This window comes from Salvia splendens, chromosome 9 (genome assembly GCF_004379255.2).
Source record: "Salvia splendens isolate huo1 chromosome 9, SspV2, whole genome shotgun sequence".
Lineage (NCBI taxonomy): Eukaryota > Viridiplantae > Streptophyta > Magnoliopsida > Lamiales > Lamiaceae > Salvia > Salvia splendens.
The window spans coordinates 18,431,833-18,454,664 of NC_056040.1; the positions used below are offsets into that span (position 1 = coordinate 18,431,833).

At 39.5% G+C, this 22,832-nt stretch overlaps 2 protein-coding genes across 2 annotated transcripts; one reads left to right on the forward strand and one right to left on the reverse strand.

Annotated features, from left to right (window-relative positions):
• The first annotated feature begins 11,243 nt into the window (after positions 1–11,243).
• Positions 11,244–14,574, forward strand: LOC121746774 (probable mediator of RNA polymerase II transcription subunit 26b). Its single transcript, XM_042140703.1, has 9 exons — positions 11,244–12,229; positions 12,508–12,576; positions 12,652–12,734; positions 13,014–13,066; positions 13,161–13,291; positions 13,405–13,432; positions 13,556–13,878; positions 13,963–14,053; positions 14,140–14,574. The coding sequence occupies exons 1-9, from the start codon at positions 11,759–11,761 to the stop codon at positions 14,247–14,249; spliced, it is 1,359 nt and encodes a 452-aa protein (XP_041996637.1). The 5' UTR covers positions 11,244–11,758; the 3' UTR covers positions 14,250–14,574.
• Positions 14,575–18,935: 4,361 nt separating this feature from the next.
• LOC121746775 (tubulin beta-5 chain) lies at positions 18,936–21,952 on the reverse strand. The gene is made up of 4 exons (XM_042140704.1): positions 21,824–21,952; positions 20,771–21,168; positions 20,396–20,665; positions 18,936–19,802 (listed from the first exon to the last, which is right to left on the reverse strand). Exons 2-4 carry the CDS (start codon positions 21,162–21,164, stop codon positions 19,123–19,125), a joined length of 1,344 nt encoding a protein of 447 aa, XP_041996638.1. The 5' UTR covers positions 21,165–21,168; positions 21,824–21,952; the 3' UTR covers positions 18,936–19,122.
• Positions 21,953–22,832: the final 880 nt, after the last annotated feature.

Genomic DNA, 22,832 nt, shown 5'->3' on the forward strand with positions numbered 1-22,832 from the left:
GTGTTTATCTTGGGTATCCACTTCATTAGCCTTTAGTAAATCTAAATTCACTAATCTTTTAATGGCTTTTGAATTTACATGTATCAATCTACAATGCCACAAATTTGAACACGCAGTCAAGTAAGAGGAAGTAGATGCTTTATTGTTATTAGCCAACGGCTTTGCAACACTTCGAGTTACCACACTAAGCTTGAAAAGTCCATCGGTTACATAACCTTTTCCGAGTGACTTTCCAAACTTGTACAATGCAAACCTATCAGACTCAAATACAAGTTTAAACCCCTTATTAACTAGTATTGATCCTGACACTAGGTTCTTGCGGATGTCCGGGACATGCGGCACAAACTTCAAAGTGATAGTGACGCCAGACGTCATCATGAGAATCACGTTGCCAACATCGAGGATTTCAGACGATGCTTGATTCCCCATGTTGAACTTCCTCCCTTCAACAGCAGTGTAGGAGGCAAACTTGCTCCTATCTGAGCAGACATGAGCAGTAGGGCCGGTGTCGATGTACCAACCACCCTTGTTATCAACAAGGTTAACTTCCTCAGTGACCACAGCAATGAGGTCGTTTTCATCCCAGTCTTTGAACTCCTTCTCAACAACGTGGGCTGTCGGCTTCTTCTTGCTGCGGCAGTCTTTGGCAAAGTGGCCCGGTTTGTCACATTTGTAGCAGTCGCATTCAAACTTCTTTGTAGGCTGCTTTCCCTTTCCTTTGTCACTTGGACGACTTGGGCGAGGGCGTTTGTTGGAGGGACCGCCCCGCTCCAACAGGTTGGCTTTTGCATCAAAAGAGCCCTTAGCCTTTTGATCGATTTTTCGCACGTCTGCCTCAATGCGCAGCTTCACGATCAAGTCTTCAAAAATCATCTCCTTTCGCTTGTGCTTGAGGTAGCTTTTGAACTCCCTCCAGCTAGGTGGAAGCTTCTCAATGGTCGTGCCCGTTGTAAAGTTGCCGGGCAACGCCATTCTTTCGGCAGCAAGTTCATGTTAAGCATTTAGAATAAACTTTTTACAAAGGTAATCTCCTCTGCGCCATGTATCATAGTGGGCCATGACCTCAATGTTCGTCTCTTGGTCACTTGGCGCGGGCGGCTCATATTCTGTGAGGAAGTTCATGACGCCCAATATTGTCAAGTAGAACAACATCTTTTGGTGCCACCTCTTGAAGTCTGAACCTCCAAACTTTGGCGGTTTCTCGGTGGGTGGCATCATTCTTGGTGCCATTGGTGCCGGATTGACCCCTTGGAAGGAGCCTATCCCGTTGCCCCCGTATGAGCCAACAGTTGGGTTGGGCATAGAACCCCCCAGGTTCGTGTTGGGCATAGTGCCCCCCACATTCATGTTGATCCCGAAAGATCCAACACTAGTATTGAGCCCGAAGGCACCAACACTCGATCCATTAAAGGATCCGAATGAACCACTAAAAGTGGAACCAACCGAACCACCAAAGGTGGAACCAGTGGACGCCCCAAAAGGGTTGTCCCAAACCCATGGGACAGTTGAAGAGGCGGCTGGGAAGCCATGGGTCGGCATCATGGAGATGGTGGATGCATTGGCAGATGCACCGGTTGATGGAGTTGAGAAAGGGACGGCGGCGTTGGTTGCCGAAACAGTGGATGCGGCGGTGGCCGGAGTGGTGGCAGCGGTGGTATTGACGTTGGTCGACATTTCCAGCAAAGGATTAAGTTTTGAAAGTTTTATTTCGTTTTCTGAAAGTCTAAGGTCTTCTGTAGTGTCTATCTCGTCTTGCGATTGTTGGAGATATAACTATAAAACACTAACCGGGAGTAATACAACCCGAGAGAAGATTGAAGAAAGAAAAAACAGAAACGAAAATTACAATTGAAATTCGAAACTATAAAGATGAACTTAGCCGAGTCGAGGAAGGCCTCTTTCCGCAAGACGAGATACGCCCCGGTAGTGTTCTCGGTTTTGGCGCGTCGTCCCTAAAGATAAAACGGCTACGTCTCGTTCGTTGCAACACCGCAGTTGGAACGAGCTCCGGCGAACTGGAAGAGGAAGAGGACAGAGCTTCGGAAAGACTATACAGAGAGGAAGTATGCTTGTGATGGATATTCAGTGGAATGGCTAGCCTATTTATAGGCCAAGCCACCATGCAGGGTCAACCAAGAATTGAAGGCTCATCATGGCTCATTTGTAACCCTCGGCGGTTACAAGCTTGTGGCAGGAGTGTGTCTTTAGCGTGTGGAGTCACTTGGATTGCTGACTCAGCGGTGGTCTAAAGAGATTACTATGGGTCCAGACTCGAGCCCAAAGACCAATTGTCAAGGTCCAAGTCCAAGTCCGAGTCCGAGACCGGCTCGGGCCCGCGAGCACGAGCACGGGCTCGGGCGGGCGGGCGGCGGCGGCGGCGCGCTCGTGCGCGCGCATGTGGGCTCTTTCACCCATCTGGGTCCACTATAACTATTAAGTAACAAAAGTCACTTAATTTAAGCACATTAAAAGATGTGTCACTTCTCCTATGTGGGATAATTAACACTAGTTAATTATTCCCTAAGCTCAAACTCCAAGCTTTAATTAAAAGCTAATTATGCTCAACTTTAATTCACTATTTCTCACTCACCGAAAATCGGATTTGAGAATGTGAATATACTGCATTTATCTACGTAAAATGTAGATCGACGCTATATCATTTAATTTCACAAAATTAGATGTCTCGTCACTTTTATTATTTGGTCAAAATCCATTGACCGATCATATTTTATTCCATGATTTCTACATGTATTCCGTCATTGTAAGGATTAGTAACTTTAGTGATGGACAAATCCGTCACTAAAATATTTATTGACAAGCGACGGATCTGCCAATACTTAATCTGTCACTAACCCTGTTAAGTGATGAAATTTTTTGTAGTACATTTCCGTCACTTAATACCGAGTTTTATTGTAGTGATATACGTTATACTAAGATAATTACTCCATTTGTCCGCGAATAGGAGTCTCGTTTTTCTATTTTGGTCCGTCCGCGAACAAGAGTCCCGGTTCATAATTACTACAAATGGTAAAAAGGTCTCACATTCCACCAACTCATTTCATTCACATATCATTTAAAACTAATATATACAAGTGAGACTCATATTCCACTAACTTTCTTCCACCCACTTTTCTTAACATTTTTTAAAACGCGTGCCGGAAAGAAATGAGACTCCTACTCGCGGACGGACGGAGGGAGTATTTAAGAAGTCAAAATTAGTTTACTTTCTAAATTTCTCATCCGCACTTGTTGTTTTCGTGTCTATATAATGCCCATTTTATTTTATCCTGCTCAATTTGCAAGTATGATTTTCGTGTATACTGTTCTTCAAAGTTAGTTTCATTTTAGTACTCCAGTTTACATGTATGTTTAGCTTAGTTTATATTCTGTATTTCGTTCTGATGGAGTACGTACTAAACAAGCCCATCAGCCTAAAGCCCAAGAAAGAGTATCAGTTCGGCATGACTAAAGAGTATCAGTCCGGCATGACTAAAGAGTTCAGTTCGGCATAACCAAAGAGTTCGGCCCCAGCCTACAGCTCGGTAAAAGCCAACCAATCAAACTCTGCTCTCAGGTCGGCATCAAGCTCTACTCTCAGATCGGCAAAAGCTGCTCGGCAATAATTCAGCAGTTCGGTCTCAGTATTCGACCGAACTAGGAGATAGTGGACTCATGCAGGATTTCCACCTCCACTACACCCACGATCTATTTAGTGGTGTCAAGCAGTCATTAACTCATGCAGGATAGTGAACCCATGCAAGATCGCCACGATCTCCACGACATCCACTACCTAGTAAATGGTGCTGCATGCCACGATCTTGGTTCAATGTATAAATAGAACCTAGATCAGATATGATAAACGAGGTTCTGTTAAGTTCTCTAGAGATCAAATTATCAAATAGCAAGTCTGTATTGTAAGCTGTAGAAAACAGATCAAGCAATACAACTCTGCCCTCTTTTCTTCCCGTGGACGTAGATTTACCTCAGTAAATCGAACCACGTAAATCTTTGTGTCGTGATCTGCATTTTTCTGCATTCATCAACATCAAAAATTCGCGGATTCATCACTGGCGCCGTCTGTGGGAAACAGAGAACCAAATTTGTGATAAAGCGAATTTTTGACCCTTTTTCCACCCCAAAAAAAATGCATACCAGATCACACACTACCCGTAATACCGTTCGTGAAAACCATGAGGAAGCTAGTCCAGCTCGCAGGTCTGAAAAACGGCCTCGGGAGACATCTACCTCCGGTTCTCACGAAGAAGGAACAAGCCACTCCAGGAGAGATCGCACCGAGTCTTCCCAGCAGCCCGATTTAAATGAAGCTGTCAAGCTGTTCTTGGCCGAGAAGCAGGAGGAGTTCTTAACCTTCCTGCAGAAGAGCCAACAGCCGGAGAAGACAACGGCGGATTCTCCCTCCTCATCCAGACATGAAAGTCACTACCGCAGTAGTGACGTGTCTTCCAGGAGAAAGAATCCTCAACCCCGACATGTTCCTGTTCCTCCTCGGTACCGGAACCACAGGAGAGCTCCATCTCCTCCGTACCGAAGAGATGTCGGGTTCGCCATGTACGGAGCATTAAAGACTCCGTTCTCGGACGATATCACCCGAACTCCTTTGCCGCGGAACTACCGGACACCGTCAATGACTTATGACGGGCTAGTGGATCCTCATGACTTCTTGGGACGCTATCAATATAATATGGCGAACCAGGGTCTCAATGAGGTCCATATGTGCAAGCTGTTCCCCGAGCTGCTCATCGGGAACGCCAGAAGGTGGTTCGACAGCCTTCCTCAAGGCAGCATTAGATCCTACCGAGATCTAATGGATGCTTTCCACAGGAGGTTCTTTCAGAAAGCGGAAGCCCGAATTACTTCGGCTCAGCTGCTTTCTATACGTCAAGATCGCGACGAAAAGATCAGCGACTTTTTGACGAGATTCCACAAGGAATGCCTACAAGTAGATGATCTCAATGATCTACTTGTCATTTCAGCATTCCAAAATGGAATCCTGCCCGGAGCTCTCTACAGAAAGCTCGTGGAATGCAGTCCGCAAACAGCTCAAGAGATGTGGGACATTGCGGACCAGTTCTCCCGTGCCGATGAGGCAGACCGTCGAAAACGGTCTTTAGACAGCTCATCTAGAGGAGACGAAAAGAAGCCCGATCATAGCGATCAGAGGTTTCCTCGCCGAACTCCTTTTGAAAGAATTCAAAGGGCACCGGTACAAGGCAGATTGGGACCACGTCTCAATCCTGAGAAGCCGCCCGCTCAGTTCGTACCATTGAATAAGTCAAGAGCGGAAATTTTCGAACTGCATTCCGATATGTTCGAAAAGCCAAGGCGGATGACGAAATCGGCCGCGCGCCGACCTCAGGATCAATATTGCTCCTTCCATCAAGACTACGGTCACGATACCGAGGAGTGCCGACATTTGGCTGCAGGTATTGATGCCCTTGTGAAAGCAGGGACGTTAAAAAAATACCAAAGCAAGCAGCCGAAAAGGAACAAAAAGCAGGGAGGTGCGAACTGCGCTCCTCAGGATCCGAAAAGGCAACGGGATCCCGAAGACGATAACGAGCCGCAATATGATGGAGTAATCCTAACTATTGACGCTCTCCCTGCCGGGAAGACTAAATCGTCTCTGAAGTCATAGAGCAGAAAAAGGCTTTTGACGAGCTCAAAAGTTATTTAGCCGAGCTTCCAATTCTCTCTGCTCCAACAGATGCCGAAGTGATTTTCTTATACTTAGCGGCATCCGATCAAACCATTAGCGCGGTGCTTGTACGAGAAGAAGGCCTAAAGCAGTTTCCCATCTACTTTACAAGCCGAGCATTAAGAGGTCCAGAAACATGGTATCAACCTCTGGAAAAAATTGCTCTGGCGTTAGTAAATGCAGCAAGGAGACTGCGGCCATACTTCTATGCTCACAAGGTATGCGTCTTAACCGATCTGCCTCTTCGGCAAGTTTTGACCAAGCCAGAAGCATCAGGCAGAATCGCCAAATGGGCCATAGAGCTGGGAGAACACTCAATCGAGTACCTACCTCGAAAAGCCATCAAGGGACAAGCCTTGGCAGATTTTCTTGCAGAGGCCAAGTTCGATCAAGCAATCTCTGTCATTGCCGAACAGAAAAATTCTGCCAATGCCGAACTAGCACAGCCCTTGGAATCCGAAGAAGAGCCGCCGGACTGCTGGAGCGGATTCGTAGATGGAGCTTCGAATAAAACGGGAAGTGGAGCTGGTATTCTGCTTATCGCTCCCGATGGACACGAGGTAACCTATTCACTTCGGTTCTCATTCCCAACTACTAATAACGAAGCCGAATACGAAGCTCTCCTTGCCGGACTCCAGCTAGCGCAAAGTCTATGTATCAAGTCTCTCAAAATCCATTGTGATTCACAAGTCATAGTGAATCACATGTTGGGTACAAGTGAAGCCCGTGATGAGAGGATGAGGAAATATTTAGACAAAGCGCAAAGCATTAGCCGAAGTTTCTCTTATTTTCGGATAATCCGCATTCCCAGAGCAGAAAACAGCCGAGCAGATACTTTAAGTAAGTTAGCCGCATGTCCAAGCTCAAAGGTGGAGGAATTGATGCATCGAAGCATTGATGAAGCTGAGGTACATTCAGTAACCAGCTCGCCGAACTGGATGACGCCGATCTTACAGTATCTAGATCAAGGACAACTGCCCGAGGATAAGAGAGAAGCTCGAAAAATCACATGCCGAGCACTTCGGTACGAACTTCATGGAGGAGTCTTATACAGAAAGTCCTACCTTCAGCCGTTATTACGATGTATAGGGCCAGAAGAGACGGACTACATCCTCAGAGAAGTTCATGAAGGATCGTGCGGCAGCCACATCGGAGCTAGAGCTTTAGCTAAAAAAGTTCTAAGATGGGGATATTATTGGCCAACCTTGGTACAAGAAGCAGTGCAGCTCGTCAAGACATGCCCGAAGTGCCAAATCCATGCAAATATCCCAAGGATGCCGCAGACCGATCTATCCACTATGCAAAGCCCTTGGCCTTTTATGCAATGGGGTATAGACATAGTAGGACCACTACCACAAGCTCCTCGGCAAATAAAATTCCTAATCGTTGCCGTGGACTACTTTACGAAGTGGGTGGAAGCTGAACCAGTAGCTACGATAACGAGCTCGAAGGCATTGGATTTCGTCTGGAAGAACATAGTGTGCCGATTTGGCATACCCCACATCCTCATCTCGGATAACGGGACTCAGTTCACCGACAAGACGTTCAAGAATTGGTGCCAAGAGCTGAATATTCAACAGCGGTTCACTTCGGTCTCTCATCCACAAGCAAACGGACAAACGGAGGTAACAAATCGTATCCTGGTGAAAGGGTTAAAAGCTCGGTTAGAACAAGCCAAAGGACAATGGGTAGAAAATCTCCCTCAAGTCCTATGGTCCTACCGAACTACACCCACAACCTCCAACGGTGAAACTCCGTACAGTCTTGTGTACGGCACTGAAGCCGTGATTCCGGTGGAGATCGGCATACCCAGTCCCCGAACTCTAAATTTCTCAGCAGAAATGAATGACGACGGACTGAGAGCCAAGCTAGATCTTGCCGAAGAAAGAAGAGAATTGGCATGCATAAAAGCAGCCAAGTACAAGGAGCAAGTAGCCCGGTATTACAACCAAAGGGTGAAGAAGCTGCAATTTCAAGTGGGAGATCTCGTCTTGAGAAACAACGAAGTAAGCCGAGCAGAAAAGCTGGGCAAGCTCGAACCCACATGGGAAGGTCCGTATCGGGTGTCAGAAGTCCTCGGCAAAGGGTCTTACAAATTGGCTCACATGTCAGGAGAACAGGTACCCCGAACATGGCACATTTCCAACCTCAAGAAGTTTCATTTGTAAGAGACAGTCCGGTCAGTCAGTCTTGAGTCCTGTTCGGTCAATGTGCTTTATTTGGTTTGCTTGGTCTTTGTTTGTCTCTGTGTGTTTTGTCTGTGTGTTTTGTCTGTCTATGTGCGTGTCGTCTCTTACAAATGTTACTGAGGTATCTTGTTCTTCGAAGGCTGATCCCCTTCTTAGAACATATACAAGCCAACGATTGTGAGTCAAAGCTTCTAAAGAGGATACAAGACCACAATTCAGCTTAAACAAGCAGTTCGTCTAAAACGAGCTGCAATAAGCCAACGATTGTGAGTCAAAGCTTCTAAAGAGGATACAAGACCACAATTCCGCTTAAGAAACAAGCACTTCGTCTGAAACGAACTGCAATAAGCCAACGATTGTGAAGTCCAAGCTTCTAAAGAGGATACAAGACCACAATTCGGCTTAAAAATCAAGCACTTCGTCTGAAACGAACTGCAACAAAAGTCTGATTCACGCGATAAAACTTGCCTGAATTAGGACAAGGGAAAGTCCGATCCACGCGATAAAACTCGCCGAATTAGGACAAGGGAAAGTCCGATCCCCAAATTAGGACAACGGAAAGTCCGATCCGAGCGATAAAACTCGCCAAATTAGGACACAAACCAAGTCCGGTCAAAGAAGAGTTCACTTCATCAGACCGAGGACAAACATCAACTTACCCCGTACCTTTATCCAGAATGCCGAAGTGATTCACTTCGCTTTTCGGGGGGGGGGTAGTGATGGAGTACGTACTAAACAAGCCCATCAGCCTAAAGCCCAAGAAAGAGTATCAGTTCGGCATGACTAAAGAGTATCAGTCCGGCATGACTAAAGAGTTCAGTTCGGCATAACCAAAGAGTTCGGCCCCAGCCTACAGCTCGGTAAAAGCCAACCAATCAAACTCTGCTCTCAGGTCGGCATCAAGCTCTACTCTCAGATCGGCAAAAGCTGCTCGGCAATAATTCAGCAGTTCGGTCTCAGTATTCGACCGAACTAGGAGATAGTGGACTCATGCAGGATTTCCACCTCCACTACACCCACGATCTATTTAGTGGTGTCAAGCAGTCATTAACTCATGCAGGATAGTGAACCCATGCAAGATCGCCACGATCTCCACGACATCCACTACCTAGTAAATGGTGCTGCATGCCACGATCTTGGTTCAATGTATAAATAGAACCTAGATCAGATATGATAAACGAGGTTCTGTTAAGTTCTCTAGAGATCAAATTATCAAATAGCAAGTCTGTATTGTAAGCTGTAGAAAACAGATCAAGCAATACAACTCTGCCCTCTTTTCTTCCCGTGGACGTAGATTTACCTCAGTAAATCGAACCACGTAAATCTTTGTGTCGTGATCTGCATTTTTCTGCATTCATCAACATCAAAAATTCGCGGATTCATCACGTTCCTTTTTCGTGATTAAAAGTGTGGCAGTATCGCCAAACCCCTACTTGTGGTGATATATATATAAAGGATTATCTCATGATTTCTCGTGAGTTCGACACTTCATACATATTTTGATAGCATATAGAATCTACTAAAATTGATATTTTATTTTATTTAATAAAAAATAATTTCATTTAAGAAAAATAAAAGTTCCATATAATAATATATATTTAATACTATTATGTAGTACTCCTTATTGTAAGTGAAGCTTTTTTTTACAAAATCTAAGAAAATGATATTTAAAGAGATAAGTCAAAGAAGGTAAAGTATAAGAGAGAATGAAGTATGTGAAAGAATAAATTATTAATAAATACTCCATATTTAACTACAAAAATGACAATTAAATAAAATCTTTAATCTAAAAGGATAAAAATATAAATTAGTAGAAAGTATTTCATTCCATTCTTCATAGGTGTATTAAAATGTAAGAAACGAAATTGAACTGACGCGTAACAAGGTGGCACGTGTACATAACACGCCGACACGCACAATTGTGCACGATTGACACGTGAATTTCACGTATTGTAAATACGAAAAACGCAACAAAGCCATTAATATTTCCAACACCTACTTTTATTTGTCCTTTGATTTTTACCGTGCAAGTCATTTCTTAAAAGTTAAATTGATTGGTTAAATTTAAGACTTAGATAAAATATTCCACAATTTATGAAAAACATGCTAACATTTTTTTATCCGTTCAATATATATATGGAGTATCTACTTTACTTTAGGACAGTATCCAAGAAAACTCATGTTGATTATACTCAAACATTTACACAAAAATACTACTCCGAATATACTTCCACTAAATCCTTTTATCACTCACAAATACAGCAATTATCAGATCCTTCTATAGTAACAAGCCCTCAACTTGAAAGGAGAAAACTTCTCCACAAACTTCCTCAACACCAACACGTTTTACAATATAATCATAAAATTTATAGGGTTAATTGTTTCAATGATCACAAACATTGATTTTGTATCAAAAAGAGTTACTCCTATACCTAAATTTTTACCATTATTGAAAAAAAGTCACACTAGAAGAAAATAGTTGTAGTAAGATTACACTCTAACCATATATCACCTACCAAATGACGTGGCATAAGAAATATATTGAGCGTGTCAATTTCGTTGCAAACTGAAAAATGAGACCGCTACTGCAATCATTTACTATATCACAATCGAAATTTAAAAAAAAACAATTAAAATTTAATGATTTTTAGCAATTAACCATAAATATATAGCATGTGAAAAGAATCTGCCTCAAGTGGACTGATGTAAGATTATCCCTTCATTCACAATATATTACAAAAATAAAGATAACTGTACATAATTAAATATACATAATCTCCCTAATTTTTAAATCAAATCAGAACAATTTTATTTAAATTAATTATATTATTTTCTTATTGAATTACATTTGTTATATTTTAAAAGATATCATTAGGAGTTTGATTTATAGGAGTATACATTTATCACTTCTCACTCACGTTAGAATACCTCAAAATCGAAAACGAATACACCAAAATCAAATTTTGTCATCACCTCCATTTCAACTCCAGAATTGGGAAAATCGAATTACAATTACCATAAAATATAATTTCATTAATCTTAAAAAAATATTTTTGGGGGACTAAATTGCAATAATGCAAGAATTAAAGGATTGGTAATATTAACCTCTACTATGATGTCTTTTTTCCGCGTATGTAAAATTTGAAAAAACAATAAATAATCGGTTTTTTTACTGCCAAATGGTTCCTGTATGAAAATCTGACATTTGAATGAATAAACGCAATCCTTTTTTCTATTTTCACCATGATTATCCGCTTTTATTCACTCGTTAATTGAAAATAGAAATGGAAAAGAGATATAATTGCACTTTGCAATGTTAAAGGGGAAGAATAGTAGGAGTATTAATTTAATAATTCTCTCTCCTCTCTCTCTCCCCCCTGTTTCTGAGCAGCATCCTGTATTCTTGTCTTGAGAGAGAAACACAATAGAGAGAGTTAAATCCACCAGGACATATATTCTTCTCCGAATTCCCTAAACCGGCAAACTCCCAATTTCTCCATTCAAACACATTAGTTTTTGCTTCATTCCTTTCTAGGTTAACTACTTATTCTCAGATTAGAGCATTTCTTGAAGTGGATTGCTGATTTCAATAGATTGTTGTTTAGGTTTCCTGGGAAGAAATTGCAGTTGATTATCTGAATTGAAGTTTTCTTTGTTGAGTCAGAACTGATTGGAAAGAGGGGGGAAAAGAAAAGAAAAAGGCACCAAACTTTACCCTTCCCTTGAAGAACAATCCAGTATTAGGTTTGTGGGAGCCATCAAAATCGAACCTTTGACTAAGAAAAGGAGTAATCTCTCTAATTTGGGAGAAGGGTTTTGTGAGAAAATTGAATCTTTTTTCCAGTTCTCCACCATGACCAGGAATCTGATGTCTCTGGATAAATGGAGAGATTATTTCACCACTGCGAATTCCGATATTTTCAGCATAATTGAGCATGCAATCATGGTTGCTGCTTCTGATTTCCCTTTTGATTTCAAGTTGAAGAGGGATCGGATTGCTGAGATGCTCTTCACATGTAGACTGACAGCAAAGTGCCTAGGCTGCAACAAGGCTGAGCTCTGTGTTGCATATGATGATTGTGTGAAGGAAATTGTTGTTGATGGTAAAGATTCAAAGGGGAGCAAAGTGAGCAGCAACAGTAGAGGTGGAGTAGAAGTTGGTGATGATGATCACAGAGGGGTGATGGAGGTGAATGCCGATAATCAGGCTCGTGATCAAGATTATGCTGATGCTGAAGCACTCACTGATGAGATTGAGGAGGAAAATCAGTTTCTTGAAGAGGTTGCTAGGATCAAAGAGGTTATTGATGAGAGGGAAGGAAAGGTTGTTTGCTTGCTCTTACTATGTTGTTATTCATTGTTTGATTGATGATAGAGTTTCTTCTTTTCATAATTTCTTGAATTGTAGTAATTGTTATTGTGTGAATAGCTATGATCTATCAGTAGGTTGTTTTCTTGAATGAACTTGAGAGAGTTGGTAGTGTAGTGTTTGTCCATTTATGGCTATGATATATTTGTGGGAGTGATTTGTTTGGTGTAGGGTTTGGACTAAATTGCTTGCTTGATTTGGTTTATTTATTAGAGCATGTTGTTTGTTGGCAGTCTGAAGAGGTGCTGTTTGAATCACTGAGGCGGCTGCAGTTGATGCCGTTGTCTGTGGAGATTCTTAAGGTTTGTGTTTTCGATCGGAAAAGTGATTCTGCATTGTTGTGATACAGATTCTAACTGATTATGTTTCTACTTCAGACAACAGAGATTGGGAAATCTGTTAATGCTCTGCGTAAGCACGGATCAAAGGACATTCGGAATCTTGTTAGGCGACTAGTTGAGTAAGTGATCTCGTCTCTTAGCTGCATTGTCGTGCTGGCTTTAGTTGGTTGATATCGATTTACTATTCTTGATTGGTGTTGCATTGATTATTAGATAGCCATGATTTTAATTGTTACGTTACACGTGGTGGTCTCATTGCTCGGTTCATACTATTTTGACATTAAATGAACGGATTCGAGTGACACGTTGCGTTGTAATTACTTTGGTCAGCCCCGTTTAGGCAATGCAAGATATTTAATTTCGTTGATAAGTGTTCTGATCCCTACCCCTAAATTCAGGGACTGGAAACTCATGGTTGACGCGTGGGTTAGTGCTATGACAGCCATTGCAGGTACTTGACCTAAAACGGCTTTTAAAAAGTCAGGAATCAAGAATATTGGTCGTTAGTCTGGTTTACGAATTTATGTGTTATTCCTTCTCTGTAGGTGCGAATACTACTGAGACTGGAAAAACATCTGGCGTTGAACAAGAGGAAGAGGAAGAAGAAGGGCTTCCGTCTCCTCCTCTAGACGAAGGAGCTTTCTTTGCGGCTCCAACATCAATGGAGTGGTCGCAGGTATTAAATATTTTCCCTCTTGTTTAAGTTTAGAAAGTTCTCTGAGTGAAATAATTTGCATGTTGACTGACATGACCTTCGTTTTATATCTTGTGTCAATTCGATTCGTGAAGTTCTTTGATGGCATGGATGATGATGGAAGTGAGTAATCTTTTCTTATTGCTCGAATTCTTTCTGTTTCCGCCTTATGCTATATGGTTCTTTGTCCGAATTCCCCAAGCGAGATTCATGATTTGATTCGGGTTGTTGCTCGACTTGTTTCAGATCTTCAAAACTGTGGGGAATTCAACAAGAACCAGAAAAATGGCAGAACGCGAACTGACATTCCCACAAGGAAATCTGAGAGTCCAAACGATTCGAGAGTTCCTCCCAAGGACTTGAAGGCTGGAAACCGGAGGAATCAAGAATCTATGACGAAAAAAGAATCTCCTCCCTTGAAACCGAACACACCAGCCAGGCCGAAGCCTCCCAGCAATGAGATGGGCACCAGGAGACCTAATCCAGTCGCACAACCAAATGGAAACTATGTCTTCAAGGCCCAGCAAAACGGCACAATTCCAAAGAAACCACCTACTCAACAACAAGAGGTATGCACTCCCTTCGTAGGTAGTCTGCTCGTTCTAACAAATTTGAAACCCTAATCTCAATGTTCGTTGTATTTCTTGTACCAGAAGTTGAATTGTGTCAGCGGGGCTTCACATCAGATGAAACTGGAGGATGCTAAGAGGAAGCTTCATGAGCGCTATCAAGAAGCCGAAAAAGGTTAGTTAGTTAGTTAGCACAATGTACTTTTCCTATCAATGTGATGTACATTTTTTTAAAATCGGGTGTTTGTGAATTCTCTTCAGCCAAGAAGCAGAGAACGATACAAGTAGTCGAGCTTCGTGACCTCCCGAAGCAGAGTCTTGGCCGAGGGAACCATCATACAAGACCGGGCAACCAACACAGGCGGTGGTAACTGTCATAATCCCCTAACCATAGTTCTAATAATCTCGAGTTCCCTTCCCACCTTAACCATGGTGAGTGTAGCGGAGTGGAGTGGAGTGGAGTCGCTAACCTCCCGGTTACTCTAGGGGAAACGAGACTCCCCGAGCGATATAGATCTAGAAATATTTCAGTTGATCATTTTTACAAGTGCATATAGCAATGTGATTGCTATGGAACATAAATTATGGCCTCCTTTTAGATGCTACATTTTTTTGTTTGTAAAGAATAGGGAGGGATTTTTTAGCGCATAAATGAAGTACATTGGGTCATATCACCCATTTGACTTTATATTTTCACATATTGAGTTTGAGTCATAGTTTTAAAACATAGGAGTTGGTTGTTTGTGTTGGATTGGTTGAACAATATGATTGATCTCTTTTCTTTCCCCTTTATATGAAAACACAAATGTTGATTTTGTAAGAAAAGGTCCAATTCCAACATGGGGTGCCCTAGTTTAGGGTCCACGCCTATGAAATTGACCAATTCTTGTCTTCTGTGATATTATAATCTATGAATTATTATTATTGACTCAACTACACCTCCATTCCCATATTCAACGTATATAAAAATTAATCAATTAAATATAACAACCCCAACAAAATTATCAAGATCTATCCAGAATAAGGAAAATTGCTATTAACCTATTGTTGGATTATTTTATTGAATTTTGTATTTCACGTGGTTATTTGCTATAAATGCATATAGGTATATATAGACAATGAATGAAATAAAATGAGATTTTTGACTGATGAAGAATGCAACATGTTATAGTGGTCCCGCTTTCTCTAGCTGCCAACAAATTTTGACCAAAATCACAATTTTGGGTACATCATGCTGCAATATTTTTTAATTAGGTTTTTCAATTTTCAATATTTTATTCAACGTTTTACCGATCTTAGATTTTTTATTTTTTAAGTTTCTAGGGCACTTTGCCTTTTTTTTACCGATCTTAGATCTCCAACCTCTTTTGCTGCGAAATCCTTCCACTGTTGTCTCTATATTTCATTTTTCTTAAGAGAACCAGCAATAATTTCATATTCACCTCATGAGCACAGTAATTTGAAAATTCAATTTATTAATTGAAATGGAATCATATTTACTAAATAATTTGGGCTTCATTATTATTATGAAAGTGAAGCTTAAATTCTAACTCGTCATCACAGTAATTCGAATTTTCAATTTATTAATTGAAATAAAATCATTTTATGGAAGTAAAGCTTCATGATTCCTAATTGAATACTACTACTACTACTATTTTGTTATTCAGGGGGATAAGGAAACTGATGTTCAACATTTATCTGTCAGGGAATAATTAAGGATACTGATTGAAATGGAATCTCTTTTAATTGGAGCATTTATAATTTGAAATGAAATCATTTTACTAACTAAATTGGGCTTTGCAATTATTCCTGACAGATAAATGATCCAATTGAAATATATTCCATTTTTAGCCATTCTGTAGAATCAGAAGAGCATATCCAACAATGACCTGACCAGTGAGAAAATTTTAGACATGCTATATTACTTTTTCTGTATCTCAAGGAAATGAAAAAGTCAAAAAGTAAGTATAGAAAATTTAAATTTATATCTTGGAAAAATATACCCTAACTTTCGGAAAAAAAAATTTGTAAAGGATAAGGGTGGGTTGTCTTGTTCAACCTAAACTCGCTGCTGGCTAAAATTATCTCTAATAATTTCCTAGCTTTAATAGTATTACTACAATACTCATCCATTTTGGTTTTTAAATAAGATATATTCATTCTTGGGTTTACATTATAATAAACCTTTATAACTTATTTTGATTTTATGAGTATAAAAAGCAAGTAGATGGAGTATAATATTCTTTTAAATTTGAGTTTGATATAAATAGGTTAAATAAAATCACTATTTAGTACTTATGATATTTATATTAAAATGAGTTTGGATTTAGTATAAATGATTGGGGATAACTCTAATAACAGAGGCAGAAAAGAATTACGTAAATCATAAATATGTTGAGCCCTCGACACTAAATATGAATATCTATAGATATTTTGAAGCAAAACAACATAATACTAATAGATTGACCACAAATAAAAGTAGGACAAATTTATTAATTCCTCATTAATTGAATTCCTACTATTATTACAGTTTGTATTTTCATTGAATTCTTCATACGAAAAATGGAAATAGCAAACAATTACTACAGTATAAAATATACAAGAAAATCGTCCAATCAAAGAAGTACTTGGGTGTTGATAATGGGCAGCTAATAATTTAGCATTTGATGTTGATAATACTGTTGTATGCTGTCTTCCATCATAAATTCGTAGTGGAATCATTTGCTTTTTTTTATGTTGGTAATGGTGGGAAAGCGACTGGTTCATGTATTGTGATCGTTAAGTAAAAATTAAAGTTTACGATTCAAATCTTGCTCCCAATTTAATGAATTAAAATAAACTTGGAGTACTATATATTTAATTTCCTGAAATGAAAGAGATCCATCCAAAATTACCACTATTACAATTTACAGCTTATCCTATGCTCATATTGTGTGTGGTCCCACTAATAGACTACAGTCAAGTTTGGGTCACAATCTTCCCTCATATTATTTCAAAAACTAAATAAATAAATAAATTGAAGTCGGCAGTGGATTCCGCGATGGGAACCGGCTACAATAGGGCCGGAAATCCCGCCACCCGCCGGGTGAAACACGGCCGGCCAACTCTCCCTTTCAATAGCGCCGGAAATTCCGCCGCATGCGGCAGGCCGGAATTCTAGCGCTATTATTGATGCCCTAAATGCATACGTTCCTCCACTCCGTCCAGAATGTGAAGTACTCCCTCTGTCCACGAATATGAGTTTTGTTTTTTCATTTTTGTCAGTCCATGAATAGGAGTCCCGATTCATAATTATTATAAATGGTAAAGAGACCTCATATTCCACTAACTTATTGCACTCGGATATCATTTAAAACTAATGCTATATACAAGTGGGACTTATATTCTACTCCTACTAATTTTCATCCACTGACTTTTCCTAATATTTCTTAAAATTCGTGTCAAAAATAAATTAAACTCATATTCATGAACAGATGAAGTAATGCACAGTGCATTGTGTTGCAAGATTGTGGTGTTGTGTTGCAAGATTGTGGTGATTAGTGATCAAGAAAAAATAAATTGGAGTACTTAAGAGTTAAGACACATAAATGGTAGGAGTAGCCGAGTGTGGTTCATGAATGTCTTTAGCCTACATCAACATATACCACTTCATTTTTTTTAATCATTATAAAGCATTGCATCAATTGAATAAAATGGCCGGCAATCCTGAATCAATATGATTTGTTGAACCACAAGTTTTGTTGCCGTAGTTATGGGTGGATCTCATTATCTCATATAGGGGGTGAAACATCCCAATCCAAAACAATTACTGTATTGTCTTTTTGTAAGTTTTTAGCATTCTTTTTTTTTCACTTTTCATTGTCGTAAAAAAGTTTATTATAGCTTGTCCAAACAAATTTTCTACTTCCGCCCCAAATCGTAGTGACCATTACTTTGTTGAAATGTCACGTGTAGTTGGTCTAATTCTACTAATTGCTTCCATACTCGGAATAAAATAAATCATCCAAACATTTGGTCTTGGATTTAGCTAGATAATGTACATAATTAAAATAAAATAAAATATAAGCCATAATAACTCATTGTTGGATGAATTATCTTGTTAATTCTTAGTCACTCACTTATCTTCATTTGTGTATCGCTTTTTCCTTTTTTGGAGAAACGATTTCTTACCGCATTATAAACAAAATTTTATGCAATATGGACTATCCGATATGACACGTGTGCCTTTCTCTACTTTAGATTTTTCATTTTGGGACGTATAGTTTATTTACATACTTAAAAAGAATAATTATTTTATTTACTTTCCTACTTTTTAATCACTAAATAACATTGTAGAAAGAGGAGTAATAAAATAACGAATTGTAGGAGAGAGAGAGTAATTACAGTGCCTAATATACCCTTTAAGGGATTTTAAGGGTATTTATGTCCTAAGGGAATAAGAAAGTAAACTGTCTCAAATCGTCAAATATAAATATATCAAACTCTAAAAATTTTCCATCATATTTTTTTAAAATAAAAAGTGCAAATCTCATAGTTTGAAAAATAAGACATCTATCTTGAAATTCTATTATTAAAAAAGATCTAAAAAATATATTTTTATTAAATTTTATTTATTTATCTTGTTTATCAAACTATCTAAATCACTAAAATGTTTATTCTAAACAATTGTCATTTGTCTCCATCACTTTTCTTTTCGATTTGTTTGTAATTGCTGCACTCATTACTACTATACCACTTTAAATCGTCAAATCTATCATTTTCATTCTTAACAACACTTGAGATAAATGAATGGGCTAAAGCCCAACCATACATTTAACCGAGTTTGGGCTATGTTTATAGAAGTAGTAAAGTCTATAAATACACGAAATTACCATATCCAATCATGAGTGAAATTTGATCCAACGGAGATGCTCGTGACACAGATAGATGTAAGATGAGGTATTCTTTAAAGAAACCACATGCAAGCAAATTCAAGCATAAAAAGCACATGGCCACTTCTCGATTAAACCAAACCCCATGTATTTGTGAGAAATCGCACATGAGAGAAGATAATACGCTAGGAATCAAACAATACAATCGTATTAACTCCACCAACTCTCCCCACATTTTTTCATTGGGGCGAAGAAAAACAGATAGTTTTCAGGCACTCACAGCAGAAATAATATTTCCAAACACATGTAACGAAGCAAAGGAAACACGCATACAAGGTAGGGGCCAGTCGAGTGGGTGGCTCTATTTTCTTCTTCACATGTCATCCTCCTCAGCCTCTTCGTCCTGATCGTACTCCTCTTCATCGTCTGCTGTAGCATCCTGGTACTGCTGGTACTCGGAGACAAGGTCGTTCATGTTGCTCTCAGCCTCGGTGAACTCCATCTCGTCCATCCCTTCGCCAGTGTACCAATGCAAGAAAGCCTTCCTCCTGAACATGGCTGTGAACTGCTCGCTCACTCTTCTGAACATCTCTTGAATGGAGGTCGAGTTCCCAATGAAGGTTGATGCCATCGAGAGACCTCTTGGTGGGATGTCACACACGCTGGATTTCACGTTGTTGGGGATCCACTCCACAAAGTAGGAAGAGTTCTTGTTCTGGACGTTGATCATCTGCTCGTCTACTTCCTTGGTGCTCATTTTGCCCCGGAACATGGCTGAGGCAGTGAGGTAACGCCCATGGCGTGGGTCAGCAGCACACATCATGTTCTTGGAATCCCACATTTGTTGGGTAAGCTCTGGAACAGTCAGGGCACGGTATTGCTGAGAACCACGAGATGTCAGAGGAGCGAACCCCACCATGAAAAAGTGCAGACGGGGGAATGGAATGAGGTTAACAGCAAGCTTCCGCAGATCAGAGTTGAGTTGACCAGGGAATCGAAGGCAGCAAGTAACTCCACTCATTGTTGCAGAAATCAAGTGGTTCAGATCACCAACTGTATAAAAAGAAAGTTAAAGGCATGTAAGCAAGTTAGTACGAACAATACAAAATTTTGGGAAGAAAATATTAATAGCAGCAGTTTTGTGCAAATAACGATGAGCCAGGTCGTGAAATAGATATATATATATAAACACCTAAGAGCTTCATTGATCAATAGAAAGCATATAACTTGAGAGGCAAAAGAGTTTGGTAGTTATCCAAAAATACAAGATAAAACAGCACATTAGCAAACTTTCATCATTTATAGCAGCATATACAAACATGGAATGCATGTTGAAGGCGACAAGAAGCAGCGTTTTGCACAACATTTCATATTTAGGTTTGTGCAGCATTTTATTTTATAGTCAACCCAGCAACAAAAAACAACAATTATTAGCATAAACTATAACCACATCTTTTCCTATAACAAAGCAAGTACGGAGTAGATAGGTACTGCCATAACATTTTCAAGATTCTTTTATGATATAAATGTAATTCCAAAAGCAACAAATAGGTGATAGATAAAATCATTGCAGGCAGCAGGAGTAAAGGTATTTTATGAAACAGCAGATAAAGCAAAGGCATGAAGTATTAATGAACTATACTCACAGCTAGGAGTGGTGAGTTTGAGGGTCCTAAAGCAAATATCATATAAAGCTTCATTGTCGAGGACCATGCATTCATCAGCATTCTCAACAAGTTGGTGCACTGAGAGGGTGGCATTGTAAGGCTCAACCACTGTGTCCGAGACCTTGGGGGAAGGGAACACCGAAAATGTCAGCATCATCCTATCAGGGTATTCTTCCCTGATCTTAGAGATCAGCAGTGTGCCCATACCGGAACCAGTTCCTCCACCAAGTGAGTGGCACACCTGGAAACCTATTGAAATGAATCACGTAGATTCAAGCAATAGTCAGAACACGCCAAGAAGTCCATCAAGAAAGTAAAATAAACTCAAGTGTAGGTTTATCTGTCACAGATAACCTTGAAGGCAGTCACAATTCTCAGCCTCCTTTCTTACTACGTCTAGAACGGAGTCAATCAGCTCAGCTCCCTCTGTGTAATGGCCTTTCGCCCAATTGTTCCCAGCACCAGACTGGCCGAAAACAAAGTTATCCGGCCTGAAGATCTGACCATATGGTCCAGTGCGGACACTGTCCATGGTTCCTGGCTCGAGATCCATAAGCACAGCTCTAGGAACAAACCTGCCGCATGATGCCTCATTGTAGTACACATTGACACGCTCCAGTTGCAAATCGGAAGTACCAGCATAGCGTCCAGTTGGATCTATGCCGTGTTCTTCGCAAACAACCTCCCAAAACTTGGAACCAATCTGGTTCCCGCATTGGCCTCCCTGAACATGAAGGATTTCTCTCATTTTCCTGTAATTTCAAAAGAATTGGTAAGAGGTAGAGGCATTGACATTTATCATAAACATCCATTAGAAAATAAGACAGCTAAATCACTAATAATTTATCGCCAGAATCATCTTTGGCAGCCAAATGCATTTAGGAACAATAATAAGTAATTAACACAGTCAACGAAATCAAATTCAAATATTTTTACTTCTGATATACTTATTTCGCACATCATCTAACTAAATGCCTGAACTAAATCTCCATTTTCCTAGTAGATCTCGCACCAGGTCGAAAAAGCCAGCAACTACATTCACAACAAGAAATCTCACAGATCTCAATCAGATCTGCATATTTACGATAGAAAAACTTCGAACTTACAAAGACCAGCCTCAACCGAAGGCGATCCGCCGCTACATCATTCTACAACTCATCGACGGTTCTCAAATTACGAAAATAGTATAAAAAATATAACAATTTGCTCAATCTGGAATGACATTAGCTCATTCAACGAACACGATCTACAAACGTTTAAAAATCGAGACCTCATTTCCTCAAAGCTTGACACAAAAATCTATAAATGTAAGCCAAAACAGCGCACCAAAAAATGATTAAAAATAAAATTCAAGCAAATGAAGCACAGATCTGAGCTGCAGTAATACAAAATCGAAAGAAAATTAACCTGTAAATTCGCGAGCTGAACAGGAAAATGAACAGGTGATCGAGTAAGAAGTATCTCTACTCGATCGATGACAGTGAATTAGTGAGAGAGAGTGTGTGTGTGAGTGAGATATCAGACCTAAGAGTGATTTTATATCTGTGGACAGAGGCATCGACGGCTCTCATTCGTTCCCTCTCTTTCTGCTGAGCTTATGATCTAAGTTATGGACGGTTGAGATGGGATCGGCCTATTAAGATAGTGATGTTTCAATTAATTCAAACCTTTTTGTTTTATTATGTGAAAAGAAAATTCCATTTTATTCAAATTGGTAAAACTTCGCATCCAAAGCACGTTAGTGATTAATGATAATAATTTTTAAATTGGAAATCTAAGAAAAAACAAAACATCATTAATGTAATCAATTAATTTGTTACTATAAATAAGGACGAAAGGTTACCCAATATGTTAAGACGTTTAGTATTGTTGAATTAGAGAATTTGATAATTTGTGTATGTTTTCAATTTTTTTAAAATATCTGTAAATGTTCTCTGTGTTCAAATAAGTCACCAATAGCTATATACGGAGTATTAATTAATTTCCATTTATAAAAAATAATCGTTAACTTTTATAAATAAAATTTGGACGTATTTTATGTGATCAAACAAGTTTAAAACTGAAGTAGCAAAATATATTGAAAGCGTTAGAAATTTGATTTTGCTTTCCATAACCATATAAAATTATAAATTAATCTCAAAATTAGAAATAGACGACACTCATACAGATTTGCCCTTTTTCACTCGACAACAATACCCTGTGACCAACAATATTTAAATGGATCTCTAATCAGGAATGTTCGTCGTTATCATATGAAATAATCATAGAGGTTAACTTGTTTATTTTGGAACATCAAATGATTATTAGAGGAGCATTACATTTTAATTTTTGTTTTCTTTAAGGGTTCAGGCCCATAAATCATCCATATATCTTTGAGACAATGAGACCTGTAAAAACATAATTACGGGTACGTAGT

Coding starts and splice junctions, on each gene's coding strand:
- LOC121746774 (XM_042140703.1), top strand. CDS start 11,759: ATGACCAGGAATCTGATGTCTCTGGATAAATGGAGAGATTATTTCACC. Junction 12,735..13,013: donor CTTGTTAGGCGACTAGTTGA/GTAAGTGATCTC, acceptor CCCTAAATTCAG/GGACTGGAAACTCATGGTTG. Junction 13,067..13,160: donor TGCTATGACAGCCATTGCAG/GTACTTGACCTA, acceptor CCTTCTCTGTAG/GTGCGAATACTACTGAGACT.
- LOC121746775 (XM_042140704.1), bottom strand. CDS start 21,164: ATGAGAGAAATCCTTCATGTTCAGGGAGGCCAATGCGGGAACCAGATT. Junction 20,666..20,770: donor GAATTGTGACTGCCTTCAAG/GTTATCTGTGAC, acceptor TCATTTCAATAG/GTTTCCAGGTGTGCCACTCA. Junction 19,803..20,395: donor CAAACTCACCACTCCTAGCT/GTGAGTATAGTT, acceptor CTTTTTATACAG/TTGGTGATCTGAACCACTTG.